The sequence below is a fragment of the Diadema antillarum genome, unplaced genomic scaffold, assembly GCF_040938485.1.
Source record: "Diadema antillarum isolate AM-2024a unplaced genomic scaffold, OU_Dant_1.0 seq00000009_RagTag, whole genome shotgun sequence".
Lineage (NCBI taxonomy): Eukaryota > Metazoa > Echinodermata > Echinoidea > Diadematoida > Diadematidae > Diadema > Diadema antillarum.
In genome coordinates this window covers 212,039-236,275 of record NW_027271131.1, presented here as the reverse complement: position 1 = coordinate 236,275, position 24,237 = coordinate 212,039, and the positions used below count along the sequence as shown (strand labels likewise).

The 24,237-nt window shown below is 40.9% G+C and overlaps 1 protein-coding gene across 1 annotated transcript; it reads right to left on the bottom strand.

Annotated features, from left to right (window-relative positions):
• Window positions 1-2,148: 2,148 nt before the first annotated feature.
• On the bottom strand, window positions 2,149-24,033 carry LOC139725013 (arginine--tRNA ligase, cytoplasmic-like). The gene is made up of 15 exons (XM_071636104.1): window positions 23,939-24,033; window positions 18,443-18,586; window positions 17,551-17,742; window positions 14,114-14,203; window positions 11,721-11,946; window positions 11,274-11,410; window positions 10,641-10,770; window positions 9,059-9,166; window positions 7,471-7,649; window positions 6,453-6,562; window positions 5,184-5,289; window positions 4,111-4,224; window positions 3,595-3,653; window positions 3,005-3,252; window positions 2,149-2,276 (listed from the first exon to the last, which is right to left on the bottom strand). Exons 1-15 carry the CDS (start codon window positions 23,981-23,983, stop codon window positions 2,167-2,169), a joined length of 1,998 nt encoding a protein of 665 aa, XP_071492205.1. The 5' UTR covers window positions 23,984-24,033; the 3' UTR covers window positions 2,149-2,166.
• Window positions 24,034-24,237: the final 204 nt, after the last annotated feature.

Genomic DNA, 24,237 nt, shown 5'->3' with positions numbered 1-24,237 from the left:
ACAGGAGAATGAATATGTATTCATATATGCGAATTTATTCGGAGCTTCAGTCAAGTATCATAACTCCATTGCTATACGCCTACGCATTTCACTACCTTCATGTTTATAAATCCATAAAGTAAATCAAGATGTAAACTGACTAATAAACAGAAATTAACTGAAGTTAAAGGCTACTTCACCTTGATTCACATGAAAAAAAAAATTTCATTTAATACATGCCAATATTTTGAATGTATTGATGCTGATAAATGCAAACTCTTGAGTTAACTTGATTTATCGGGAACAATGTTCCCACAAGGAAAAAAAAAAGGAAAAAATATTCATACATATTTCATATTTGGAAGTTTACTTTCAACCCGACATGATTATTCATCATTAAGAAGAAAAAAAAAAAGGGAAATCCAGTGTTTATCAAGAGAAAGCAAGAAGAGACTTGTTTCTGACAAGATGGTTAACCTGCAAGAAAACAAACTGAACTTTTAACCTTGATACCACTCATATTGCTACCACTACTTGTGATATATTTTAACCACTTTTGTGCATGATACAAATCACAATTTAAGTAATATATGACACTCTTGATAAACACCAAGAGCTCTTCTCAAGCAAAAGTTTGAATGATAATGACCTTTGGCTTCAGGAAAGTACTTGAAAAATTCAGGTCAAATTAACAGGTAAATTAGACCAATTACACCAGAAATAAACACTTTCACCAAGTTTTCCAGAAGCTCTAAGCTGCCCTAAATAAGAGGAAGAAACCCATAAAACTACAAGGCAAGAGAAAAACAATAGATAAAGCTAAATTATAATCCTTTGTGGATTTTTGGGAAACTATCAGGCACATGATTAAAGCTTCTTTGTCATATTGCAATCATACAACATGGACAATATGATTAGGGTTCTACATGTGATAGCAGGTATTATGAGTTTACACAAGACGCTCATATCGCCCAAAAACGAAAAACAAAACAAAACAAAAACGTTTTGATAGTAAAATATCCCCAAACAGATTGACCACATCCTGAGCAAGCTCTTCTTTTTGTTTGCATTTTTTTTCTTCATCTTTCAAAAAGGCTCAAAACAGGTCTAGCAATGCATACACATACACGGTAATCTGCATAATCAGCCATTCCACAGCAAGTTTCATATCCAGTACCTGCAAAATGCATTGTATTACAAAATTACCAACCTTTACCTCAAGAACAATGACTGAAGTAGGACGAGTACTTTATCAGACATTACGAACATCCCTCTTTCCGGACTTTTCAATGTTTAGCATGAATACTCTTTTCAAATTGAGAATCTACTAAGGCCACTGCTCTTTGGTAAAGTTACATTAATATCTGAGAAAATGAGGAGCATGAATTTGGCATATTCAGAACAGCCAAACATGGAACCTATCAAAACACAACAAAACAACTTCCACCTTGAAGTGGGAGATATAATGTGGTCCCAACATCATATGATTATATAACTCAAGAAATGTTTGTGGCATTCTCCATTTTTTAAAGGCACATGGTCCCGGTGGTTTAGTCAAATGTGTACGCAGGCGCACGGCGCAAGTTTCCTATAGAGACCTACGCTATCGAATCCTCTTTAGCGCCTCACGCTGTGACCCATTTTCCCGAGTCCGAGGAAGTATGATCCACTGTCGTCAGTGGTCATATCACAGGTCGGCTCATGATTCGGCTGAGGGGGATGACAGCTTTAGCAAATTTCTTTTGTGATGTCATAATAAGAAGCACATATGCACGCACCCTGGCACTACTACAGATTGCGTGATGCACAGAGAAGACAACAAAGGCAACATGACTTAGCAACACCTATTTACGTTACTCTTGATGACAGCTCAACTTCGGCAATCTTCGTATCAATGCTAATGGTGATCGGCAGTATCATCAACAGCGCCCTCTACACTACCAGGACTATGCGCCTTTAATTGAATGCATCTCACATTCCTAGCTCTATCTTCACATAAAGAATATGCTTTGGGATTACACAGTGTAGAATGTGTTCTGTGAAATAATGAACATGACACACTACACATGGGCTTCAAGATACTTTGAAGAGAAGCTTCCCACCCCCCCACCCCCCCCCCCCCCCCCCCCCCCGCCCCAGCACATCTTCTAGCCATCTTGTTCTCCATGGCTCTTACTCTTGGTGTCCCTACATCCTCTCTACTGGCTGCAGACCAAGGAGATCGAATCCCTTGGCCATCACAGCAGCAGTGGCTTCACACAGCAATAGGCGACCTGTGTTCACACTCTGGATCTCACCTGCAAGAAGATTGATGGGAATGTGAACACATCTCATTTAATATGCAGAATAATAACATATGAATATGTGACTCACGTTGACATTTTCAGCTTCCCCTGCAAAGTGGCAAGAAGTGTGATTTTATCACCTGCAGGGGGATATGTGAACACAACTCATTTATGCATAATAACAACATATAAGTATGTGAATCATGTTCACACTCAGTTTCCCCTGAAACACAATCAAAAATGCTCAAAGAAATTCGATTTCATTGCCTGCAGAATTGCACAATATCTAACTTGTGTTCACACTCTCAATCTCACCAGTGACTGAATCATACAGACATTAAAGCAGTCCATCTATGAAAGGTCAGTGAAGTCTAGTCAGCAACAAACCCTGACCATTCATAAGAAACTCTTTTAAGAGGACTTAAAGCCTTTCACTAAAGAAATCAAAGCTAAATTGCAAGATAACGTGAAGATTACACTTCATAAGCTTTCAATAGAGAAGCATGAAACATAAAGCACATAGACGGAGATAGAGATGTGGGTGGAAAACATATAAATACGGACACAAATGGATGAAGAAGACAAATATATAGAATACAGGGCACAACGAGGATCAAGCAGACAGAAAAATGCAAACATATAGATAGATGGTGACATGTTTGACAGAAAGACCCAGTTTTGACTTGAAGTTAGCACGCCATATCAAAAAATGCTGCAGTATATCAGATCAAGACTCTAACCTGTCTGTTTGTCTTTGACAATGCAGTAGCAAACCTCGTAGAACTCTGTGAAGGTGTTGGCCAGCTCGTAGAGGTAGTCACAGAGAGTGTGCAGGAAGAGGTCGTCCAGGATGCGGGAGATGATCTCCGGGAAGCGCATCAGGCACTTGGCCAGCTTCCACTCCTTGGGGTGGTCCAGGGGGACGGGCGTGGTCTCCGCTGCCTTCCGCAGGGCTTCGGAGGACACCTTGGCATTCCTGGCAATAGACCTGAGTTGCCATGGAAACAAACATCATCATCATCTTGCGTATTATCCCCGAGACAGAACATGAATTTAGCAGGCAAAATATCTGTCATTACATAACAGCAAATGTAAAACACATCCAACTTTGAATAACATCAGAGACTGTGACAAGTGTTTCTGAATTGTCTTTAAACTTTGCAGGTCTTCTTGTGTACTTTGGACATGACTGACCATGATTACTAATACCTGTGCTGTCCTCAGGGTAGAATTTCACCATACACATCATCCTTTTGAAAGTCTATCGTTCAAGCCACATCCTATGGAATTATTGAAAGATGATAGAACAAAAGCATAGTCTCCAACTCACCTGATTCTGGTGTATGCATAGAGTAGATAGACAGCAGTGTTTCCTTTGTCATCCAACATCTGTGATAAGACACAAATTATAACAACAATGATGATAATAATGATGACAGTATTAATTACAGTAGTAGTAGTAGCTGTATCAATGATACAATACCAGTAATAATTATGATAATAGCAAAAGAGAGAATCCTTTTCAAGTGAAATGATTTTCCTTCCTACTTTGTCTTTTAAGCACTAACAAACATAACATGAAACACATTATAAATGAGCATTGAATTGATCAATGTTTAAGTAGTAGCCATGATAAAGAATTAATGGGCATTCGTACTCGAGCAGGATTCGAACCTATGACCTCCTACTCCTGCTCGAATATGTACGTCCATGATTTCTTTTATCATGGCTGCTACTTAAAAATTGATCAATTCAGTGCTTATTTATGTCGATGGAGGGGAATTTGTCAATCAGTTGCAATAAAAACATCTTAACGGAAGAATTTCATGAATATGAAGCAGCTGACCTTGTCGAAAGAGAAGACATAGTCATTGGTCCTGCGGTGACTGAGATCTGCATACTTGATGCAGCCATAAGCCACAGACTCCTGGGCAGCCTTCAGCTCTTCGGCCGACAAAACCTGCAGGATGAAAACAAAGAATAACAGTCTTTGTTAAAGAACCAAAATCACATTAAAATTTGAAAAACAAACAAGATATGATAGACACATATTAACAAAACCATAAAACAAATGAAAAACGAGCACCCACATAAGGCTGATATATATCTCACATAGTGGTGAATTTGGGACAAAGCCGGCAACTGTCTGTCAATTTTACAATGATAATTGTACCATGCGACACCAGTGGTCAGGGAGAAAGCATGCCCTAATCTCACCCTGTCCTTCTCCCTCTCTCTCTGAGGGTCTTTTAAGGAATACCTCATACCTTCATCTCAAAGAAATACCTCATCTCACTACTTCCTTCCTCTTTTTTTTTGTTTTTTTTTGTTGAGGGTCTTCAAGGAACATCTTCATTCCTTTCCTTCTCTTTGAGGGTCTCCAAGGAACATCACATACCCTCTTCTCTTATCATCCCTCATCTTTTGGTTGAGGTCCTCCAAGGAACACCTTGGAACCGTTCATTTAGGTTGTCAGCCCTGACAAGTTGTCAAGTCTCTGACAATTACCATAGCAACAGTCTGTGACTAGAGCCTTTCAGCCAATCAAAATGAAGGATTTTACTGAAGTTGTCAGAGACTGACTTGTCAGGGCTGACAACTTTCATGACACTTTGCCCTTAATTATCTCACTATATCCCACCCCTTTTCTTTGAGGGCCTCAAAGGAATGCCTCATACCTTCGTCTCTTATCATCCCTCCCCTTTTAAATGAGGTCCTCCAAGGAAAACCTCACACTTTCACCTCACCTTGTCCATTCTTTCTTCCTCAAAAGTCTCTAAGGAACAGCCACTGCTGACATCATACCTTGTCCTTCCCTTATCTCTAAGGGTCTCCAAGGAATACCTCACACCCTTGTCTGACCTTGTCCTTTCTTTTTCCTAAAGGATCTCTATAGAGCACATAAAGATGAAATCTTACCTTGTCCCTCCCCTTGTCTTTAAGGGTCTCCAAGGAGCGCCTCATGCCTTCATCCAGGAGGTCCACCAGCCGCACTGTGTCTCCAGATCGCGTCTTGAATTTCTTCCTGATAAATTACGATAATTAAGGTGACATGAAAACAATAATAACAACAAAGATTACAAGCTTGTAATGTGGCTGGCACTGGTGATTTCTAGGTAAGCACAACATACATACGGAAATACAGATATCTTTGAGAACCAGATAAAAATCACATTAAGCCTCTGTCAAATGCTAAAAACTAAAGGCCACCGCACACTACACGATCAGACTGGTCTTAAAGTCGTAAGCCAAGCTGGGTCTTAAGACCAGTCGTACGACCGGACACCGCACACTATACGACCCGACTGTAAAGCGCGCGCAGTGCGCATTGCGTGCGCTTGCATTTTACTGCATTGTGAATGGCTGAAAGCTCACGACTGGTCGTAGAGATTCAACATGTCAAATCTCTACGACTGGTGCTAAGACCCAGTCGTACGACTAGAAAATGGCAAGACTGTGACGTCACACTTCTAGTCTTAAGGTCTTAAGACTGGTGAATCGGGGCAAAATCGTGTAGTGTGCGGCAGGCTTAAGGCGTCATCATACCAACACTATTTGTACTATGACTACTACTTTAAAGGGATCGTACAGTTTTGGTTGAGACCTAATATCAGGTTTCTAACATTTTTTGGTGAGATAATGAGAAACCTCTTGTGAAATATGAAAGAGCATGTAATTCTATGAGGAATTCAACATTTGATGAAAATTGGTTTTGAAATGGCTGAGATATCCAAAAAGAGCGATTGTAATAAAGTGTGGGACCCACACTTTATCACGATCGCTTTGTTTTACTTTGTTTTTGGATGTTTCTGTCATTCCAAACCCGATTTTCATCAAATAAACTTTGAATTCCTCTTAAAATGGTATGCTCTGTACTATATCATAAGTGTTTTCTTGGTATCTCGCAAAAAGTTAAAAGCCCAATTCTCATCTCCACCAATACTGTACTATCCCTTTAATACCAACACCCCTCCTGAAAATGCAATATTCTCATCTCTATGCACAGACTCAATACACAGATATGACAGAATTCTATTATAGTCAGTGAACTTTGAAAATATAACTCCAGTTGATTATCACCACCTTGTCATAAATAATCAAAAGGTCCTTAACCATTGGCAGGATCTTGGTTGACGGCCTTGCCGGGAAAATGCCAATATCCACAAAAAGCCTCTTCGTTGTACTCACTTGTCTTCTCCTAGGACGACTCCAAAGCCAACATGCTCTATCCTGGTTTTGTCGGGATCGTACCAGCCCAATTTGCGACATCCACTAAAGATTGCATCAAAGTGAGTTCCCTGTTGAATGAGATAATAATAATAATAATGATTCATGTGACTTATAATGCACCAAATCCACTCTGATCTGCTATTACTTAAAGCACAATAAAACAGAGAACAAATTGAGGAACATACAGAATTACACAATTACTAATGAGGACTAAAAAGATATGTTTTAAGGTGATTCTCAGCAGAATTAGATGATTTACATATCTCTGTGTCATCTGGGAGGCTGTTCTACACAGAAGGCAATACATGCACCGTGATGCACGAAGGCTCATTCTCCCCATGTTAGAGTCAATATTGGTATGACGATGTCTTTAGAATTCAATTATCGTAACTTTTGCGCACGTGCATACTAAAGAGGAGCTGAACCTTGAACACAGTGAAAAACAATCAACAAAATTGTAAAAAGGAAACAAACAAACAATACAATCTTTAACTGGTAAGCAGTAAAGAGACTGTAAAACTAGGCTACAGTAAGCTACAGTGTTCTGACGTTTTAGTGATTGAAACAACTGAGTTTTGGGTAGATTAAACAAAAAGGAGCACCACCAAAATTGATCTTGGAGGAAATCAAAGCGTGGATGCAAAAGTTTTCAATGTGCAGGATGGGATTTGAACCCATGACATGAATCCAGATCCTCATCCACTACACCACAGAGCCCCAACATCCAAATTTGAATTCATTATACGTACTTTAAGTCTTATGACCAGTAGACGACTTCTTTCCTGGTCAACTTTTCACTGCAGTAAGCAGTTAAGGCTGTACTTGTGTGCATAAAACTCTATGTCCATGGTATATAAAATACACGAAGTCCATTTCTGGCAGATATATAATATGATATTTTTGTTTCATACAAGCTCTGCAATATTTTTAAATCTAACTCTTTTATAGTGCAATACTATGTAGAGGTCTGACATACCTGACCCATGTCAACAACATAGATCAACCAATCTCCCTTCTCTTCGTGCACTCGCTGTCGGAGCGTCGCCATGTCCGACGTGTCATAGGTGTACCCGCCGTCCGACTTGACGATGGTCAGAGGAACGGAGCTCCCCGGGGTGAACATGATCTTCCTTCCCTCGTCCTCTTCCAGCACACCTTCAGGGGGAAAAAAAGACAAAAGGCCAGAGCCTGGATTAAGGCTAAGTAGGGCATACTTTCCTTAACCCTTCGTGTGCTTTGAGTGCAATTGGCACATAAATCCCAATAACATTGTACACACTGTATGAAGTCCTTGGCACAGAAAGGCTGAATGGATTTTTAGCCTAAAATAAAGGACTAGTCACCTCCAAATATCAAAAATACAATGCCTTTTCAAAAAAATACTGGGATGTTTTCATCACTAAGACATCCCTGTCATGTCCAGAAATTCTGCCAACAACATTCTGTTCATCAGGATTAACATCTACAAACTCAAAAACACATGTGAAAAACACACAGAAATTATGTCATATGAGTAAGTAAAATTGTCCCTTTCACTTTGCTATCACTATGCCAACGCTACACACTAGCACTGGTCCAATGGTCCAGGACCAGTAAAAATCCCTGCTGGACCAGTACCTTCTTCAGGAATGGACCACTAAATAATTGAAAAACTGGGTACTTACTGGTCCGACAGACAGGTTGGACCAGTAGAAAAAAATGGGTTAGTGTGCAGCCCTGACTATGCACAATTTCAGACAAAGTTTTATATTAAATGGGTTAGTCAAATACCGGTTAGTGATTGGCTAAACATAGTCACTTGATGGAGGTACATTCGTTATGTTCTCCCATGGGGGAACATTCTTGGTAATGTTCTCCTATGGAAAAACATTTCCACGTAACAAATGACAGGCGGCTTAGGACCGCACGCACACAGTGAATTTGGCTCTGCGCGAGCGAGCTATGTAGTGCGTAGTGCTAGCTGCACATTCATGCTATGCTCGTACATGGTGGCCGTGGCTGCAAAGTTTGTACACTGAATCTCTACGATCTTTGGTGGTTGACGTTGACGTACTTGACTAACCCATATAATATAACAGATGATGACTTTTGTTGTCGGGAACATGTACCAAACGTTCCACTCTCAGGGTTTGAAATACTATTTCGGGAGGCTATAAGTCCCTCGACTTCTTCTCGGGACTTAATAACCTCCCTCAATAGCATTTCAAACCCTTCGGGTGGAACATTCGGCATGTTCCCTCCCCTGCTAGTCATCATCTATATAATATCGTACACTATATCGTACACTACAATATCATTCATGACTCTCTAACTCATAACACAGAAATATTTTCATATATCCAAGAAGACCATGATTTTGGTAGATAGGTTGACAATCTTCGTAAGTGCTGACACAGCACTAACATCATACTTGTTTAATTTCAATATTCTGAAGCTGGTAACTGCATTACCAGTAGCAAATCTCTCATTTCATGAAAGCAGCAGAAAAGACTGGGCTGGAGCACAGACCATGCTCAATTTTTCACACATTATTATTGAATTGAAAGAAAAATATTTGCACCAACCTGCCTTCTCGAGCATTTCCACCACTGAATTCATCCTTTCCTGGTAGAAAGACTCTCCCCTGGGAACTAGATTCTTTATGTCCAGTCTGTCATACACCTTATTGAACTCTGTGGATGTTAAAGGGATCATATAGTTTTGGTTGAGACCTAATTTCAGGTTTCTAACAATTTTTGGTGAGACAATGAGAAACCTCTTATGAAATATGAAAGAGCATGTAATTCTATGAGGAATTCAACGTTTATTTGATGAAAATTAGTTTTGAAATAGCTGAGATATCCAAAAAAGGGCGATTCTGATAAAGTGTGGGACCCACACTTTATTACGATCGCTTTGTTTTACTTTGTTTTTGGATGTTTCAGTCATTCCAAACTCGATTTTTTTCAAGTAAACTTTGAATTCCTCTTAAAATGGTATGCTCTGTACTATATCATAAGTGTTTTCTTGGTATCTCGCAAAAAGTTAAAAGCCCAATTCTCATCTCCACCAATACTGTACCATCCCTTTAAGAGGGGTACATCAGAAATGTTATTTAGAATGGTAGTCTTGACCCAAAGGTCATTGTCAAGAATATCTAGTGACATGTTTTACCACAAAGTGATCATCAATAAGTGTACAAAAAGTTGGAAACGTAAAGACTCATAAAGACGACACATGACGTTTAATCATGTCCAATATATGACTTAGGTATGAATATCAAATTGCAGTGAAAAAAATAAAAGGCGCAGACTCTTCCAAGAGAGTTAGTAATTGAATGTCTGGTGAAAAATGTGAGTCGTGAGTGAAGTTTGAAAGTGCTCCTGGGGTACGTTTCATGAAGTCATCACATGAAAGTCTTTACACAAATCTCAGAACAGCCAAAGTTGCTCACATGTAGCTGTGAGAGACTTTCAAATCTACCGGTATTTCACGAAGTCTCTCATAAGTTTGTCTTATGAGCAAAACAGTCTCCCATATGACTTTCATGAAATGGACATCAGATTATCAATTTTGCAAAGAAATTATGGGAGTTCCATAGGCTAGGAGCAATAGAGGATTAGGAGAGAAATGTGTTTTTACATTGTCATCCACTCTCAAAGACAGAGATTTAATGTGCCATATTTGCACGTCTGACTCAGCTGATGGTGTGCCAAGTTCGCTTATTCTGCTTAAAATGCGCAAACCCGCCAAAACCCATCGATTAATCGCCCAATGCCACAGTACAATGAAAGCATTTCTCATGATTCCATTCCTGTCGCACGTAGCATGAATTTAATGTGATGACTGACTATCAACTGGTGTTCCCTACTGGATTTACAAGTAAATTCTTGGTTTCTGTCATTGTTTTGTGTGAAAAGTCATGCCTCTTCAATTACGTAGATTCTGGCCATTAGAAAGATTAACTATCATAGATTTGTCATACAATTGACATCACAGTAAAGTTTGGCATTTTCTCTAAAACTTTGCTTATTACATGTCTAGGGTAATAGAAGTTTATTAAAGTTACATAGATTGGAAAAACAGAATGTGTTCCCAAAGCATGACTATGTTGCGGTCTAAGAATATGGCACAATGAGGGTTTACACCATGGCACATTACACTGACCTCTCTTGGAGATGTCACAGATGAGCTCCCATGCCTTGATGATGTCTGGTTCGTGGCTCTGGAGTCTGACCACCATGCTGTAGGCTCTCTTCTTGAACTCCTCGTCATGGTCAAACCTCACCTTCGACTCCTGGTTCAATCAAACGGCAAAATTATCATTCATTATCAAAAACTCCCAAACTAGTTGATGGAAAGTGCATACATATGTGCACTAATTGCTTCTTTTCATCTAAGTAATTCATTTTTAAACTGCCACTAGATTAAGGTCAGGGGCCAAACTGTATTTGAATGCTTTTGTGAATTTCCAAGGGGGGAGGGGAGGGTGGGGGGGATGTGGAATAGGTTCGAAGGACCCAATGCCTTTCCTGCTTTCTTTAGGGTCACTAATGCCTCAGACACCCTGTGGTGCACAGGTGGAAGTATGTTATGATGGCTCCAAAGCGTCACAATATAGTTAGAATATCTGTTAACAACTCAGTTTCGCTACAATCAACAACACAGAAAACTTCTTCCAACTATCAACAAACAGTACGATTTGCTTCAACTATTCCCACAGTCATAAATGGTCTTTCAATAAACAAAAAAGAAAGGAGAAAAAGAAAAGAAGAAGAATACGTATGCCTCTTAGCTGACCTTGTAGAACTTCTGGAGATCATGGATGGGTGGAGACTCGTTGAGGTAGTTAGGAAACTGGTCTGCCAGGTGTGTGATCAGCATACCAAACTGAGTCCCCCAGTCTCCCAAATGGCTCACCTTCAGGACGTCATGACCTTAGGAGAGAGAGAGAAAAAAAGGGTCAACTAAAGTGGTACCTTCATTAAAAACAAAATCTTTTCAGCCATTTGAATAATTATGCAGTACCCGCTACATTCTGTAAACGATTATTTGATATCATTCACCCACAAATAGTCTCAATTTTAGTAAAAGTCATTTACAAAATACTGCTGTGATTTCACTTTCTTCTCCAGAATCTATGTTGCTCTCCAAGCAAGAGGTTCCATGAAACTTCTGGCTCCTTGGTTCATTCTAGCCCATTACTACCACTAATTTGTAAAATTCCCCAAGCTTTGAGAAACTTACCCACAAATTCCATGAGCCGGAAAATGCTCTCCCCAATGATGGTCGACCTCAAGTGACCAACGTGCATCTCCTTGGCGATGTTTGGTGAGGACATGTCAAGGACAATCCTCTTCCTCTTCTTGATGGGTGGGGGCATCACCCCCTCGGTGAGGATGGAAGTGATGAGGGGGGCAACAAAGGCCTTCTTGAGATGGATGTTGATGAAACCTGGCCCTGCAATATCAACCTGTAGTTAATGGATAAAAAATCTGATTAGACTTCATTCAATGGAGTGAACCAATATTTTGAGATAAAGTTTCTCTTACCAGTACTGAAATGTTTGACATATCTAAATTATTCATTGCAAATTTGACCTAAATCAGACAAGGAGTAAGGAAGCCACAGCTCACTGAATAAATGAACCATAGAGGGTGACAAATTAACTCAGGGTGGGACTTGCGGACAACTCTCCATTCATTTTCTATACAAAATTTCAGTATTTTAAAGTTTTCTTTGGATTCACATAAACATGGTTTAACTTCACAATATGTGTTTGTGAAATGCATTCCTCTGTGCCATATTTGGATTTCAGAGAAAAAGTTACGCTCATTGTTAAGAAAATTGGAAAAATGTGAAATTTTACGGATTAAACATTGGAGACATGTCCACAATTACATCACAAGCTGTCTGTCGCCCTCTAGTGACTGTTAAACTTTGCAAAACGGGAACTTCCTTGTTCCTTGCCCAATTTGGCTCGAATTGGCAGTGACTAACATATCAAATATTTGAATAATAACCACCTAACACGAAGGCATTGTTTCCCTTTAAGATTTAAAGTGCAAAATGTTCTAGTTGACTTCTGCATAGAGTACAACCACACATACAGAATAGTGGAACTTAGATTTGAAATCAGTCTTAAAGCAGGAGACTTTCAAAGTTTCAAAGCGTCAACAAGTAGTAGTTAATGGAACTTCATCTAAACCAACCCATGTAACGAGTAGCATACCACAGGGCAGCATTCTTGGACTGGAGTTATTCCTCATTTACATCAATGATCTGCCCAACATTATTGGTTTGCCAACGACGTCAGTTAAACTCTTTGCCGACGACACTAAACTCTACTCTGTGGTAAACAACATCAGTGACCACACGGCCCTGCAAAGAGATCTTGAAAACCTCAACAAATGGGCAGAAACACGGAAGCTACCTTTCAATACAGAAAAATGCAATGTGGTTCATTATGGGAGGAATAACCCTTGCTTCAGCTACAGTCTTACATCTCAAGGTCCCTTCATCTCATCTTCTACCAGCTGAAATTCTCAACTCATGTAGACAACATCACAGCAAGTTCAAAATGTAAAATGGGAATTATCAAACAATCACTTTCTTCACTAGATCAACGATCACTCACTCAACTCTACAAATCTGTAGTGTACACCCATCACTGGAATATTGCTGCCAGATATGGCACCCTTGCTTGAAAAGGGATACACAAAAGATAGAGAAAGTCCAAAGACGAGCAACCAAGTCAATACCTAACCTCAGGAATCTCACATATCCGGAGAGACTAGCAGAACTAAAATTACCTTCATTAAGTTACCACAGACACCGAGCAGATCTTATCCAAACGTTCAAGATTATGAATGGGCTGGAAGACATTAGACTAAGCAAGTTTTTTTAACTTGAGAACTGACAACAGGACTAGAGGGCATAAGTATAAGGTGACGAAGAACAGATTATGCAAAACTCAAAAGCGGTCAAATGTCTTCTCACAGCATATTATCACGGAATGGAATAATCTCCCGGATTATGTGGTAAACAGCACATCACTCAATTCTTTCAAATCCCACTTGGAGAAAGCATGGAAGTTAAAAGAAAGGACAAATATAACCCCGAACAACAATTCTTATGCCCATGTTCTCACTAAACCGCACAGCACAGAAAACAAAAGTTTGTTAGTAACCACATCCAGATGTTGGAGCAGCAGAGGGGCAAATAACTTCTGTATAACTTTAATGCCCAAAACCAGGTATGTTAACCAGGTATGTTCAAATTTTTGCATTTTAGTGACATTCGTCACAACTAAACACAATTTTAAAAGGCAACAAAGTCTGTACAGCCACAGGCCCTTTCCTCCCAAAAGCATACAATCATTTTGACAAAAATTTGTAGCTTGGCAACTGACTTATAGCTAACTCAACATCTTCCTTTGTTGGCTACTTACTGTACTATCTCATGATATAATCTTTTGCACTGCAAAATTGTTAACCCATTCAAAATGTGTAAGAGAATATTGTGAAGATATCTTTGCGGGTTTCACAATTCACGCTAGCCACAACTAGCTTGAAATACGTGAACATTAATGTATCTAAAAAATTTCTGCTTTTACAGTAATGCGAGAGTTGAGACCTCACCTTCTCTATGACATCATTGGATGGGATGTTTGCCTGGATCTGCTGGGCAACAACTCTGGGAGAGACAGACGTTCCCTGAGCTTTCAGTTGCTGTAGAGGTAAACAAAGTAAAGTCACATACACCGCATGTGTAACTTCATCCTGAGAGACCTTTCATATTAGTTTCTGCTTGAAATGCTACATCACATCTGATTGGTAGCTTCATGAGCTTGCAATGATCTGCTTTGTAGCGAAAAAATTAAAAACTAGAAAACTCTCTGAGAGCTCAGACCTCCGCCAAGCAGCTACTTTCCACTGATGATCTTGCTCTTCCCAAAGAGATTTTTCTCCTCTCCACCACTGGGGGAAAGCTTTTTGGGCTCTTCCACAGAGATCAGTGATTTCCACCCATAGGTATGCATGCTGAAAAATCACCTGACTTCCCAATATAGAAGTCTTTGTACATCATAAACCCTCAGCTGCACGGCGCGCCTCGCCCTAGCAGAAACTAGAGCGCGCGTTTGAAGACCTCCAAAATGCGCAGCTTGAACTCCCAAGTTCACTGACCCTCCCTGTCAAAATATCAAAAATCCTTCATAAATTCCCCCAAAATTCTTGGATCACTACCAAAATTTAATCATTTGTTACTTGGGTCATTCTCAACCTTTCCTGTAAGTTTCATCCAAATCCATTGACTACTTTTTGAGTTATTTTGCACAAACATAAACAAACAAACCAATGGCAACGAAAACACGAGACATGAAAACTCGTCACATTGAGGACGAGTTAGGTGATACGCTTGTGGTCATCAGATGACAGTCATCTGTGATCGACAAAGAAAAGAATGTGATATAGGCACCTTGAAGTTATATTGAGCGTGCATGTGAAACCGTTTCTGTAACCACTCGGCCACGGGTCATCCACGGAAATGGTAAGACAAAAAAAAAACAACAATGTATAGATATAACAGGGGGAAAGTGAATGCCCACTCAACCAACGTGGCCGTGTGAACATCTATTGCATTGCTAGACGGAAAAGCGGCCTTGTAACGACTGAGGTCGCTATGCCATTTCTGGCAACTTGGGAAAAATACGTCCCACAGACATAAAACCTATAATCGGCTGGTTTTCATACCTTGCCTTTAATCACAATTTTCAGTGTAATGACGTCATCAAATTACAAAACAATGACATCGTCTTGAAAGACAATTGTTCAAAGTACAACACCTCAGTCGTCATCATTACATACTATGATCGGTTTGACAAAGTCAACCTGCAAAATTTTGCTGCAGTCGAAGCAATGTGGTCTCCAACACACAAAAAAGAGGGATATGGCGTGTGTGTGTGTCTGTGTGTGTGTATAGGTGCGTTTATATACGAACGTGATTTCTACATGGACGAATATGTAATACAAAATTGAAGAAAAAAAAGTAAAATAGCTAAGTATTTTGTTTCGTGATCTTGTGGGGTTCGAACCCGCAACCTTACGTCTCTGAGACGTCGCCTTTAGCCACTCGGCCATACGTCTCGACGAGAAAATATGGGGAACGTAAACTTATGTATGTGAAAGATACATGAGGAATCGTTTTGTCCACATTCCATTTTCATTTTCAGTTTTAAACTGCAAAATTGTCAATCTGATGAGGAGATTTCAAAGGATAAAATGCATGATTACTGCAGCTTATTGTCTCAGCTACAACATACTAAAGTTTCAGAGGAAATGAAGCAAAATCAGCTGAGATAAAGGTGCTTAAACGTTGTTAAGTCAATGCATGGTTTTAAAAAAAAATCACCTCCCATAGACATAACACGTAAACTTGTCCGATTTTGTGTCTTTACTTTTAATCACAATTTAAAGTATGATGACGTCATCAAATTTCAAAACCATGACATGGACTTGAAAGGCAAATGTTCAAAGCAAAACATATCTCAATTTGGGGTAATATTAAGCTTAAACAATAGAGATACGAGCAAATGAATGTCAGAAACAGTACCTCAAAAAAATTAATTCCACTTTTTTGATTTCAGATGATGATATGATGACGTCATGAGTTTTCCTGGCAAAATCGGTACTTGAAACGTTATTTCCAATTCATATGCTTTTGTAATATGCAATAGAAATATAGGGTCAAAGGACGATTTAAAGAGCTATGGCGAAATAAACAAAGACATGTTTTTTCACTATATTTGCAGAAAGACGCGCGCGCGGAATTTCAACTTTGACGGCAGTGCATTCCTTTGTTATAGGTCAAAATCGATCGGAAATCAATGATTATTGTTACTCAAAGTATCAGAAATCCAAATCAGTCAAAAAAATTGCATTTTCATGTTAGTTACGCCCTCTGCGCGCGAAATTGCGCGGATGGACGCGCACGCGAGAAAATGTTTGAAATGCTTAAATTTGTCTGAAACTTCGAGATTTCCCATTGGGAAGTCGTTTTGAGCCTTTTAAAATTTTGACGCGCGCAAACGCGCGCGTAATGATGACCTGGGTAACTAGCGTTAAAATGTAAGATAGAGCGTGACCTGAACTTTATGTCCAACGAAAATGATACAGAAATGATATCTAGTTATGAAGTTATGATCGATCATGTGACAAGGTCCGAAAATCACAAAATGGCGCCTAGATGACGTCATAGATATGTTACTGTCATGAAAACCTTATTGTGGCTAGATATTGTTATGAGACATGTTGACTGAAAATGTCATGTTATTCCGTAATGTCATTGTTGAGATATTGACGACACAAAATGTGGCAGGAAGAAAGAAGAATAAAAAAAAAGAGAAATTTTGACAATCACAATAGGTGATACGCTGATAGCGTATCACCTAATAACCTCCCTTGTACAGAGAGTTTCCTTTTTCTTCTTTTCTTTTTCAGATGAAGATGGTGCTGTTCTTTATGAAGCAGTCTTTATTTCCTATTATGGTATAGATTAAGGGGTACAAAAAGTGACTTGATTCACAGGAGTCTTCTACCCCTTACAAAAAAAAAAATCAGTCTGAACGTCCCATTCCATAACAATAGCTTTGCCTGTGCATACGGGGCTTGACATTAATGGTGGCCCAGTGGCACTGGGCCACTAAATTTCCAAAAAGAGTATCGTTTGGTCTGATCCAGCACTATAAGATTAAAAATGTATTGTTGTGTTTCTGTTTATTTCGGGCCACTACATTTCTTTTTCAGGCCACCATAATTTCAGATTAATAGATTTTAGTGACCCAAATTGACCTCCACAGAAAAAGTTAGTGTTGAGCTCTGATATATACTTAATACTTGATATATGTTTGTATACCTAAAATATGATATTGTGGGATTAAACAATGCAACTGTTTGTACTTTAAATCACCTTATATGTATACACTAAGTAACATTGCCAGATTACTTGAACCAAGGACCTGATGACTCAGAGTCTATAGTCTTATCCACTAAGACATATAGTGGCTGTGAATTTTCACCTGAGCAATGGCCATTGCACTGTTGCACTGGTAATCACCAAATTTCTCCTGCTGGCTGGGCTGCACCGTCACAGGGGCAGTGGGGAGGGCGGGGTAGGCTACCCTCAGCGCTGTCCTAAAGATCTGCATCAGCTTATCACAGACATTGCCAGCATCGTCGTTGCCCTGGGATGATTCCTCTTCTTCTATACTCTGCAAGACACAAAATGAGGCTGGATATCATTAGATAGATACAAATGAATAAAGAAATGCCAAAACAAACATAAATACAAGCATAGATAAAGAAAGAAATGAACCAATAAATGAAAAATGATATCAAAACATGTACTTCATCATGAAAATTAAATATGAAAATATATCAAAATGTGTTGGGTTTTTTTTTTTCCGTTGGAGTCTTAAAATATTAAGTATGAAGCAACTAGGGTGAATAAAACTCCATGAGAGACAGAAATATGACAAAGTTTCACCCATAGAGCTTAGTCAAGTAATAGTCTTGAAAATAATTAATTATTATCAATAGCTTGATAATTAAAGCCCTGCAAGTGAAAACTCACTACATTTCTTTCTTTTTGCAACAATTTCATTCAAGCGATTTTTTTTATCACATACATTCAAATAATCTCTAACTCTTTCAGGAAAAAGGAACAAGCGAAAGGAAGGATTTTCAATAATTAAGTTTTATGAGACAACCACGATCATCCATTCCTGAAAACAATATCCCTTCATCCATCAATCATCTGTACCTTCATTTCTGTAGGTAACTATCTATTCATCCATTTCATTCAACTTGTTATGACAGTAAATTATACTTTGCACACAAATGAAAACATTTGAATTGATGCCAAAAACCACTACCAAGCTAGTTTTTGTTTTGTTTTGTTTTTTCCCCTACCCGCTTGAGGTGCATGATGCGATACTTCAGCTTCTGGTTCTCGGTCTGCAGAGCCTGGAGTTCAGGAGGAACAGACTCCCAGTCGGCCACGCCTCCATTCTGGAGCTCCTGAATCTCTTGCTTCAGAGATGCAATCTGCGCCTCCTGCAGCAGTTTACAGAAAACATTGATTGAGCATTGTCATTAATATGTGGTCATTTAAGAGTGCTGATGGAATTTCAAGACTTAAAGGGGAAGGCTAGTAACTGATCAGTGGGAATCAGTGGAAATGCTGGGAGATGATTGTTCCAATCCTTATGGGATTCATTCAAGAGTTCATTGTATATCTATTGTTGTGTGAAAATGATTTGCTTCAGAACGGTCTCATATTCAAGTAATGTGCAGATTAATGCTCCGTCACTGACCAGGGACGCTAACCTGGAAGCATTAAACTGCACATAACTTGAATATGAGACCATTCTGAAGCAAATCATTTTCACACAACAATAGATATACAATGAACTCTTGAATGAATCCCATAAGGATTGGAACAATCATCTCCCAGCATTTCCACTGATTCCCACTGATCAGTTACTCGCCTTCCCCTTTAAATAGGTTTTCTAGTATGGTAGCATATGAATGAGTCATATGGGGTGCTCTCTGAGACCGAGTCTCTGATTCAAACCTTGCTTGGAATAAATAGGCCTACTAGTAAGCATCATGATCATAGAATGGGTAAATAGGAAATGATGCAATTCAGAAGAAATTTTGCAACAGAAAGGTTAGATCCCCTTATTTTCAGGCATATGATCTAGTAATCTGCAAAAAAAGGAATAGACAAACAAACGAACAATCGAACATCTCGTTAAAAATAAAAGTATGCAAAATAGAGCTAAGTTTATGCCTTGGAATAGAGTAAGTAGAATACAAACCGGATTTCTAATCCCTAGCTAGGAGTACTGGACCCTACATTGTGAAAGAATTTGGGAAAAAAACATTATGTGTACCCTCCTCTAGCATTAACAATGCACTGCACTCGAAGTAAGAATTTGGTGGTTCTATTCTAATTTCTATCACAGTGATGACGAGATTGAGCAACTCGCGAGTAGACAGAAAGATCCGTCTGTCCGAAGGAGTCTTTTATTTTTTGACATTATCGCTCTGGGGATCCGTATCCGGGCACTTACCCCCTGGGCAACTACCCTCCGGATAACTACCACAAGGATAATTACCCCCCAGGGCTATTCCCCCCTAGGGCAACTACAACCCGGACAACTACCCTCCTAGGGCAATTACCCTCCAGGGCGATTACCCCCTAGGGCAACTACCCTCCTAGGGCAATCACCCCCAAGGATAATACCCCTAGGACAACTACCCACCGGGTAACTACCCCCCGGATAACTACCACCCGGATAACTACCACCCAGATTATTACCCCCGGAAAATTACCCCCTAGATAAATACCCCCGGATAACTACCACCCAGATAACTACCTCCCGGAGAACTACTACCCCCTGGATAACTACCCCCCCGATAACTACCCCCCGGACAACTACCCCCTGGATAACTACCCCCCTTATAACTACCACTCGGAAGACTACCATCTGGAAAATTACCCGCTGGACACCTACCCCCCGGATTCAGTGATTGTTTAAGTTGTATTTGTATTTGAATTCACTGGAGTTGTTTGTTTGTTTGTTTGTAATAATGTATTATTTCACAGTGCTATCTGGGGGTAGTCATCGGGGGGGGGGGGGGGGAACGCCTCATGAGGCCCCCTATTCACTTCTTTTTCATCTCACATCTGACGTATAAATTGTCGCAACTTTGCACGGTGATTTTTTTGTTACACACACATGTCCACTATCCATGATGATCCGACTGAGTCTGATCAGGCCGCTAGGTGCGGCAGTCTTGCATTGTGCGAACACGCTAGCGCCCATGTTTTGATGGGCGCTCTGCATCGGTTGATTAAAACTCGATTTTTGAAATAAAAAACAGACAGGATTTTTTCTTCTTTTCATCATTGATAGTGGACATGTGTTTGTAACAAAAAATTACCATGCAAAGTTGCGACACTTTATACATGAGGAGATGTGAGACGAATAAGAAGTGAATAGGGGGCCTCATTTTGTGGTAAGCTCCGAACTTATGGAAGTGGACCAGTTAAAGACAAACAGGGTAAGATCCTCACTACAGAAAGACAAATAGAAGAAAGATGGACGGAACACTTCAAAGAATTACTTAATAGAGCTACACCTGAAGAGACACCAATTATAGAAACAGCAGAGAATGATTTGGACATCAGTATTGAACCCCCAAGTAGAGAAGAAATTATTGCAGCTATTAAGACACTGAAGAATAATAAAGCCCCTGGAAGAGATGGTTTGAGTGCTGAACTGTTCAAGGTTGACCCACACAGGTGACACCAACCCTTCTGAAATCTCTCTTTTGATGTTATTTGGGAAGAAGAACAAGTGCCAAAAGACTGGACAAAAGGCATCATTGTCAAAATACCCAAGAAAAGTGCACTAAACGACTGCAACAATTGGCGAGGGATAACTCTCCTCCCAATGTGTAGTAAAATTCTGGCCAAGATTATTGTACAACGTATATCAGATGCTGTAGATGGAGCTCTTAGGCCAGAAGAAGCAGGGTTCAGAAAAAGACAGGGGTTGCATAGATCAGATCTTCACATTGAGAAACATCATCGAACAGTGCACAGAATGGCAACGAACACTGTATGTTAACTTCATTGACTTTGAAAAAGCATTTGACAGCATTCACAGAGACAGTCTTTGGCAAATATTACGACATTATGGAATTCCAACAAAAATTGTGCAACTCATCAAAAGTTTCTACAAAAATTTTTCCTGCACTGTTGGAAATAGCAACCTTTACTTTAAGGTGGAAACGGGTGTTTGGCAGGGATGCGTGATGTCTGCCATTTTGTTTAACTTGGTCATTGACTGGACAATGAGACGTACAATGGAGGGATCGCAGAAAGGAATCCGCTGGACTCTCTTCTCCATGTTGGATGACCTGGATTTTGCAGATGATCTGGCTCTGTTGTCACATTCGCATAGTCACATCCAAGAGAAGACTAACCATCTGTCTACATTTGGAGGACAGGTGGGACTGAAAGTGAACCAAAGGAAAACGGAAACAATGATTCTTAATAGTGACAATCCCACGCCAGTCAAGGTCTATGGTGTCAACCTTCCCAGAACAGAGCAGTTCGCATACCTGGGCAGCATAGTACGAAAGGATGGTGGAGCAGAAACTGACATCAGGAACAGACTGAACAAGGCAAGAAATGTTATGAGAAGTATAAACAGTATCTGGAAATCACAGCAGTGCACCTAGAAAACCAAAATGAAATTGTACAATAGCTGCGTGCTGTCAACCCTTATGTACGGATCTGAATGCTGGCGAATGACCAGATGCGATGCTGCCAAGCTATCAGCATTCCACACCACATGCCTGCGTAGAATCCTGCGCGTTTATTGGCCCAACAAGATATCCAACTGCTACCTCTTCTTACAATGCCGCACTGAGGACCTGGAGACTCTAATCACCAGGAAGAGATGGAGATGGATTGGACATGTCTTAAGAATGGACGCAAGCTCCATCCCCAGAGTGGCTCTTCGTTGGACACCTGAAGGGAAAAGAAGACGTGGTAGGCCCAAGCAGACGTGGAGAAGAACAGTAGAAGGAGAAATATCAGATCACAGACAGTCCTGGGCTTCTCTACAGAGGATGGCCAGACGGGTGGAGAGCCTTCGTCGCTGCCCTAGCGTCAATTACCGTATGGTCGCCACTTGTGTGTAATTCTTGTGCACGTCCGCGCTGGCGAACTAATATCGGCACTGAATTAGTTCGCCGCTCATAGCCTGCAACATATTATTAGCGTGTGTGTTATACATACGCTTCAATGAAGGAGGCATTGTCGGTCACCGCGTTTGAAAATCTCCCTTAATCTGCCACCCGAAATCCTTTCTAAATCAAAAACATCCTCGCATTAAAAATGGTTTTATCACTTGTTACATATGGTAAAATATATTTTGATTACAATTATTTGTGCTTTTACGGAGGAAAAAGGTGAATTACGAATGTATTTTGAGAGTGATGAAAATCCGTCGCCCAACCTCAGTTCGGGAAACCCACTCACAAGGGGGGCCCCTCCTTATAAGTAACCCGTCCCCCTCATAAGTAACCCCGTCCCCCTTTATAAGTAACCCCCGGGGCACCCCTTATAAGGAGTCTCCACGCTTTTTTGCAATGCAACGCGAAAATGAAAGGACTGCGGCAATTCGCTTGATTATGTCCATAAAGCTTCACAAGTTTCCTAGTTACTCACGAAATTTGAGCAAAATCGGTTCGAGTGATCATATCTAAAATCATGGATTTAAATGCGATGTCAAACGACCCATGCGAATGCTGAAATGCGAGCGATTACTGACGTGAGTGTCGCCAGGCGCGGCGGCGCGGCAATGCTTGAGTGCAGACGTGGCGACTGAGTACGGAGACTTTCGTTCATTCAGGTGGCTTGTCTCCGTACTCAGTCGCCACGTCTGCACTCAAGCATTGCTGCGCCGCCGCGCCTGGCGACACTCACGCCAGTAATCGCTCGCATTTCAGCATTCGCATGGGTCGTTTGACATCGCATTTAAATCCATGATTTTAGATATGATGCCTCGAACCGATTTTGCTCAAATTTCGTGAGTAACTAGGAAACTTGTGAAGCTTTATGGACATAATCAAGCGAATTGCCGCAGTCCTTTCATTTTCGCGTTGCATTGCAAAAAAGCGTGGAGACTCCTTATAAGGGGTGCCCCGGGGGTTACTTATAAGGGGGACGGGGTTACTTATAAGGGGGACGGGTTACTTATAAGGAGGGGCCCCCCTTGTGAGTTAGTTTCCGTTCCCGAACTGACCTGATCTCCGATCGCGGCGCGCGTTACATGCGATGTGAATGTCTGGCGACCTTACCGCAGTGGCGAACATACCGTAATTGACGTTACACGCCAGGGGGCGTAAAGGGTTGACCTGACCTGACCTGAGGGGGCCTCATGAGGCGTTCCCCCCCGGGCCTCATGAGGCGTGGGGGCGGTCCTCATGAGGCGGGGCAGTCCTCGTATGCGGGAGCGGTCCTCATGAGCGGGTTTCCCGGACTGATTACCCGAGGAGGGTAGTTGTCCGGGTGGTAGTTGTCCTAGGGGGTAACCACCCTGGGGGGTAATTGCCCTAGGGGGGTAGTTGTCCGGCGGGTAGTTGCCCTCGGGGGAATTGTCCTGGGGGGTAATTATCCCAGTGGTACGGTAGTTAGTTATCCGGAGGGTGGTTTTCCAGGGGGTAGTGTTCCTAGACCCCTGCGGACCCGATCCGTGAACATGGTGAAGCCAGACGCAGTCTCCGCGGAACATATCCCCGGCCCCGACGACGACCAGATACACAACTCGCGAGATGCTCAATCAAGTCTTTTATTCAAGCAAATGAAAAACGATAAAACATTACCTGTTGCGAAGCACGTGTGGTTAATGTCTCAACCAATTTCTCCATTATCAGTCGTTTATACGGCAGCCTCGATAATCTGCGTAAGCTTGGGTACACTTGCTTGTTCTCACGTCACTCAGTTTGCCAGTCGTAGCACCCTAGCTGACGTCGTCGACGTGTAAGCAGCGCGCACCGCGGCTCTCTAACCCCACACGGCGTACTCGCTCCCTAGTTGGCCCTGCACACGTGTGAGCGATGCTGTTGCACTGGGTGCATCGTGGCTGACGAAATCCGACTGAAACAACGCAGTAAACGTCCTT

Excerpts from the sequence above, each read along its gene's own strand:
- LOC139725013 (XM_071636104.1), bottom strand. The coding sequence starts at position 23,983 with ATGGAGAAATTGGTTGAGACATTAACCACACGTGCTTCGCAACAG. Across the intron at positions 3,654-4,110 it reads ATGTCTTCTCTTTCGACAAG|ATGTTGGATGACAAAGGAAA; the intron begins GTCAGCTGCTTC and ends GTCTTATCACAG. Across the intron at positions 3,253-3,594 it reads TATGCATACACCAGAATCAG|GTCTATTGCCAGGAATGCCA; the intron begins GTGAGTTGGAGA and ends ATGGCAACTCAG.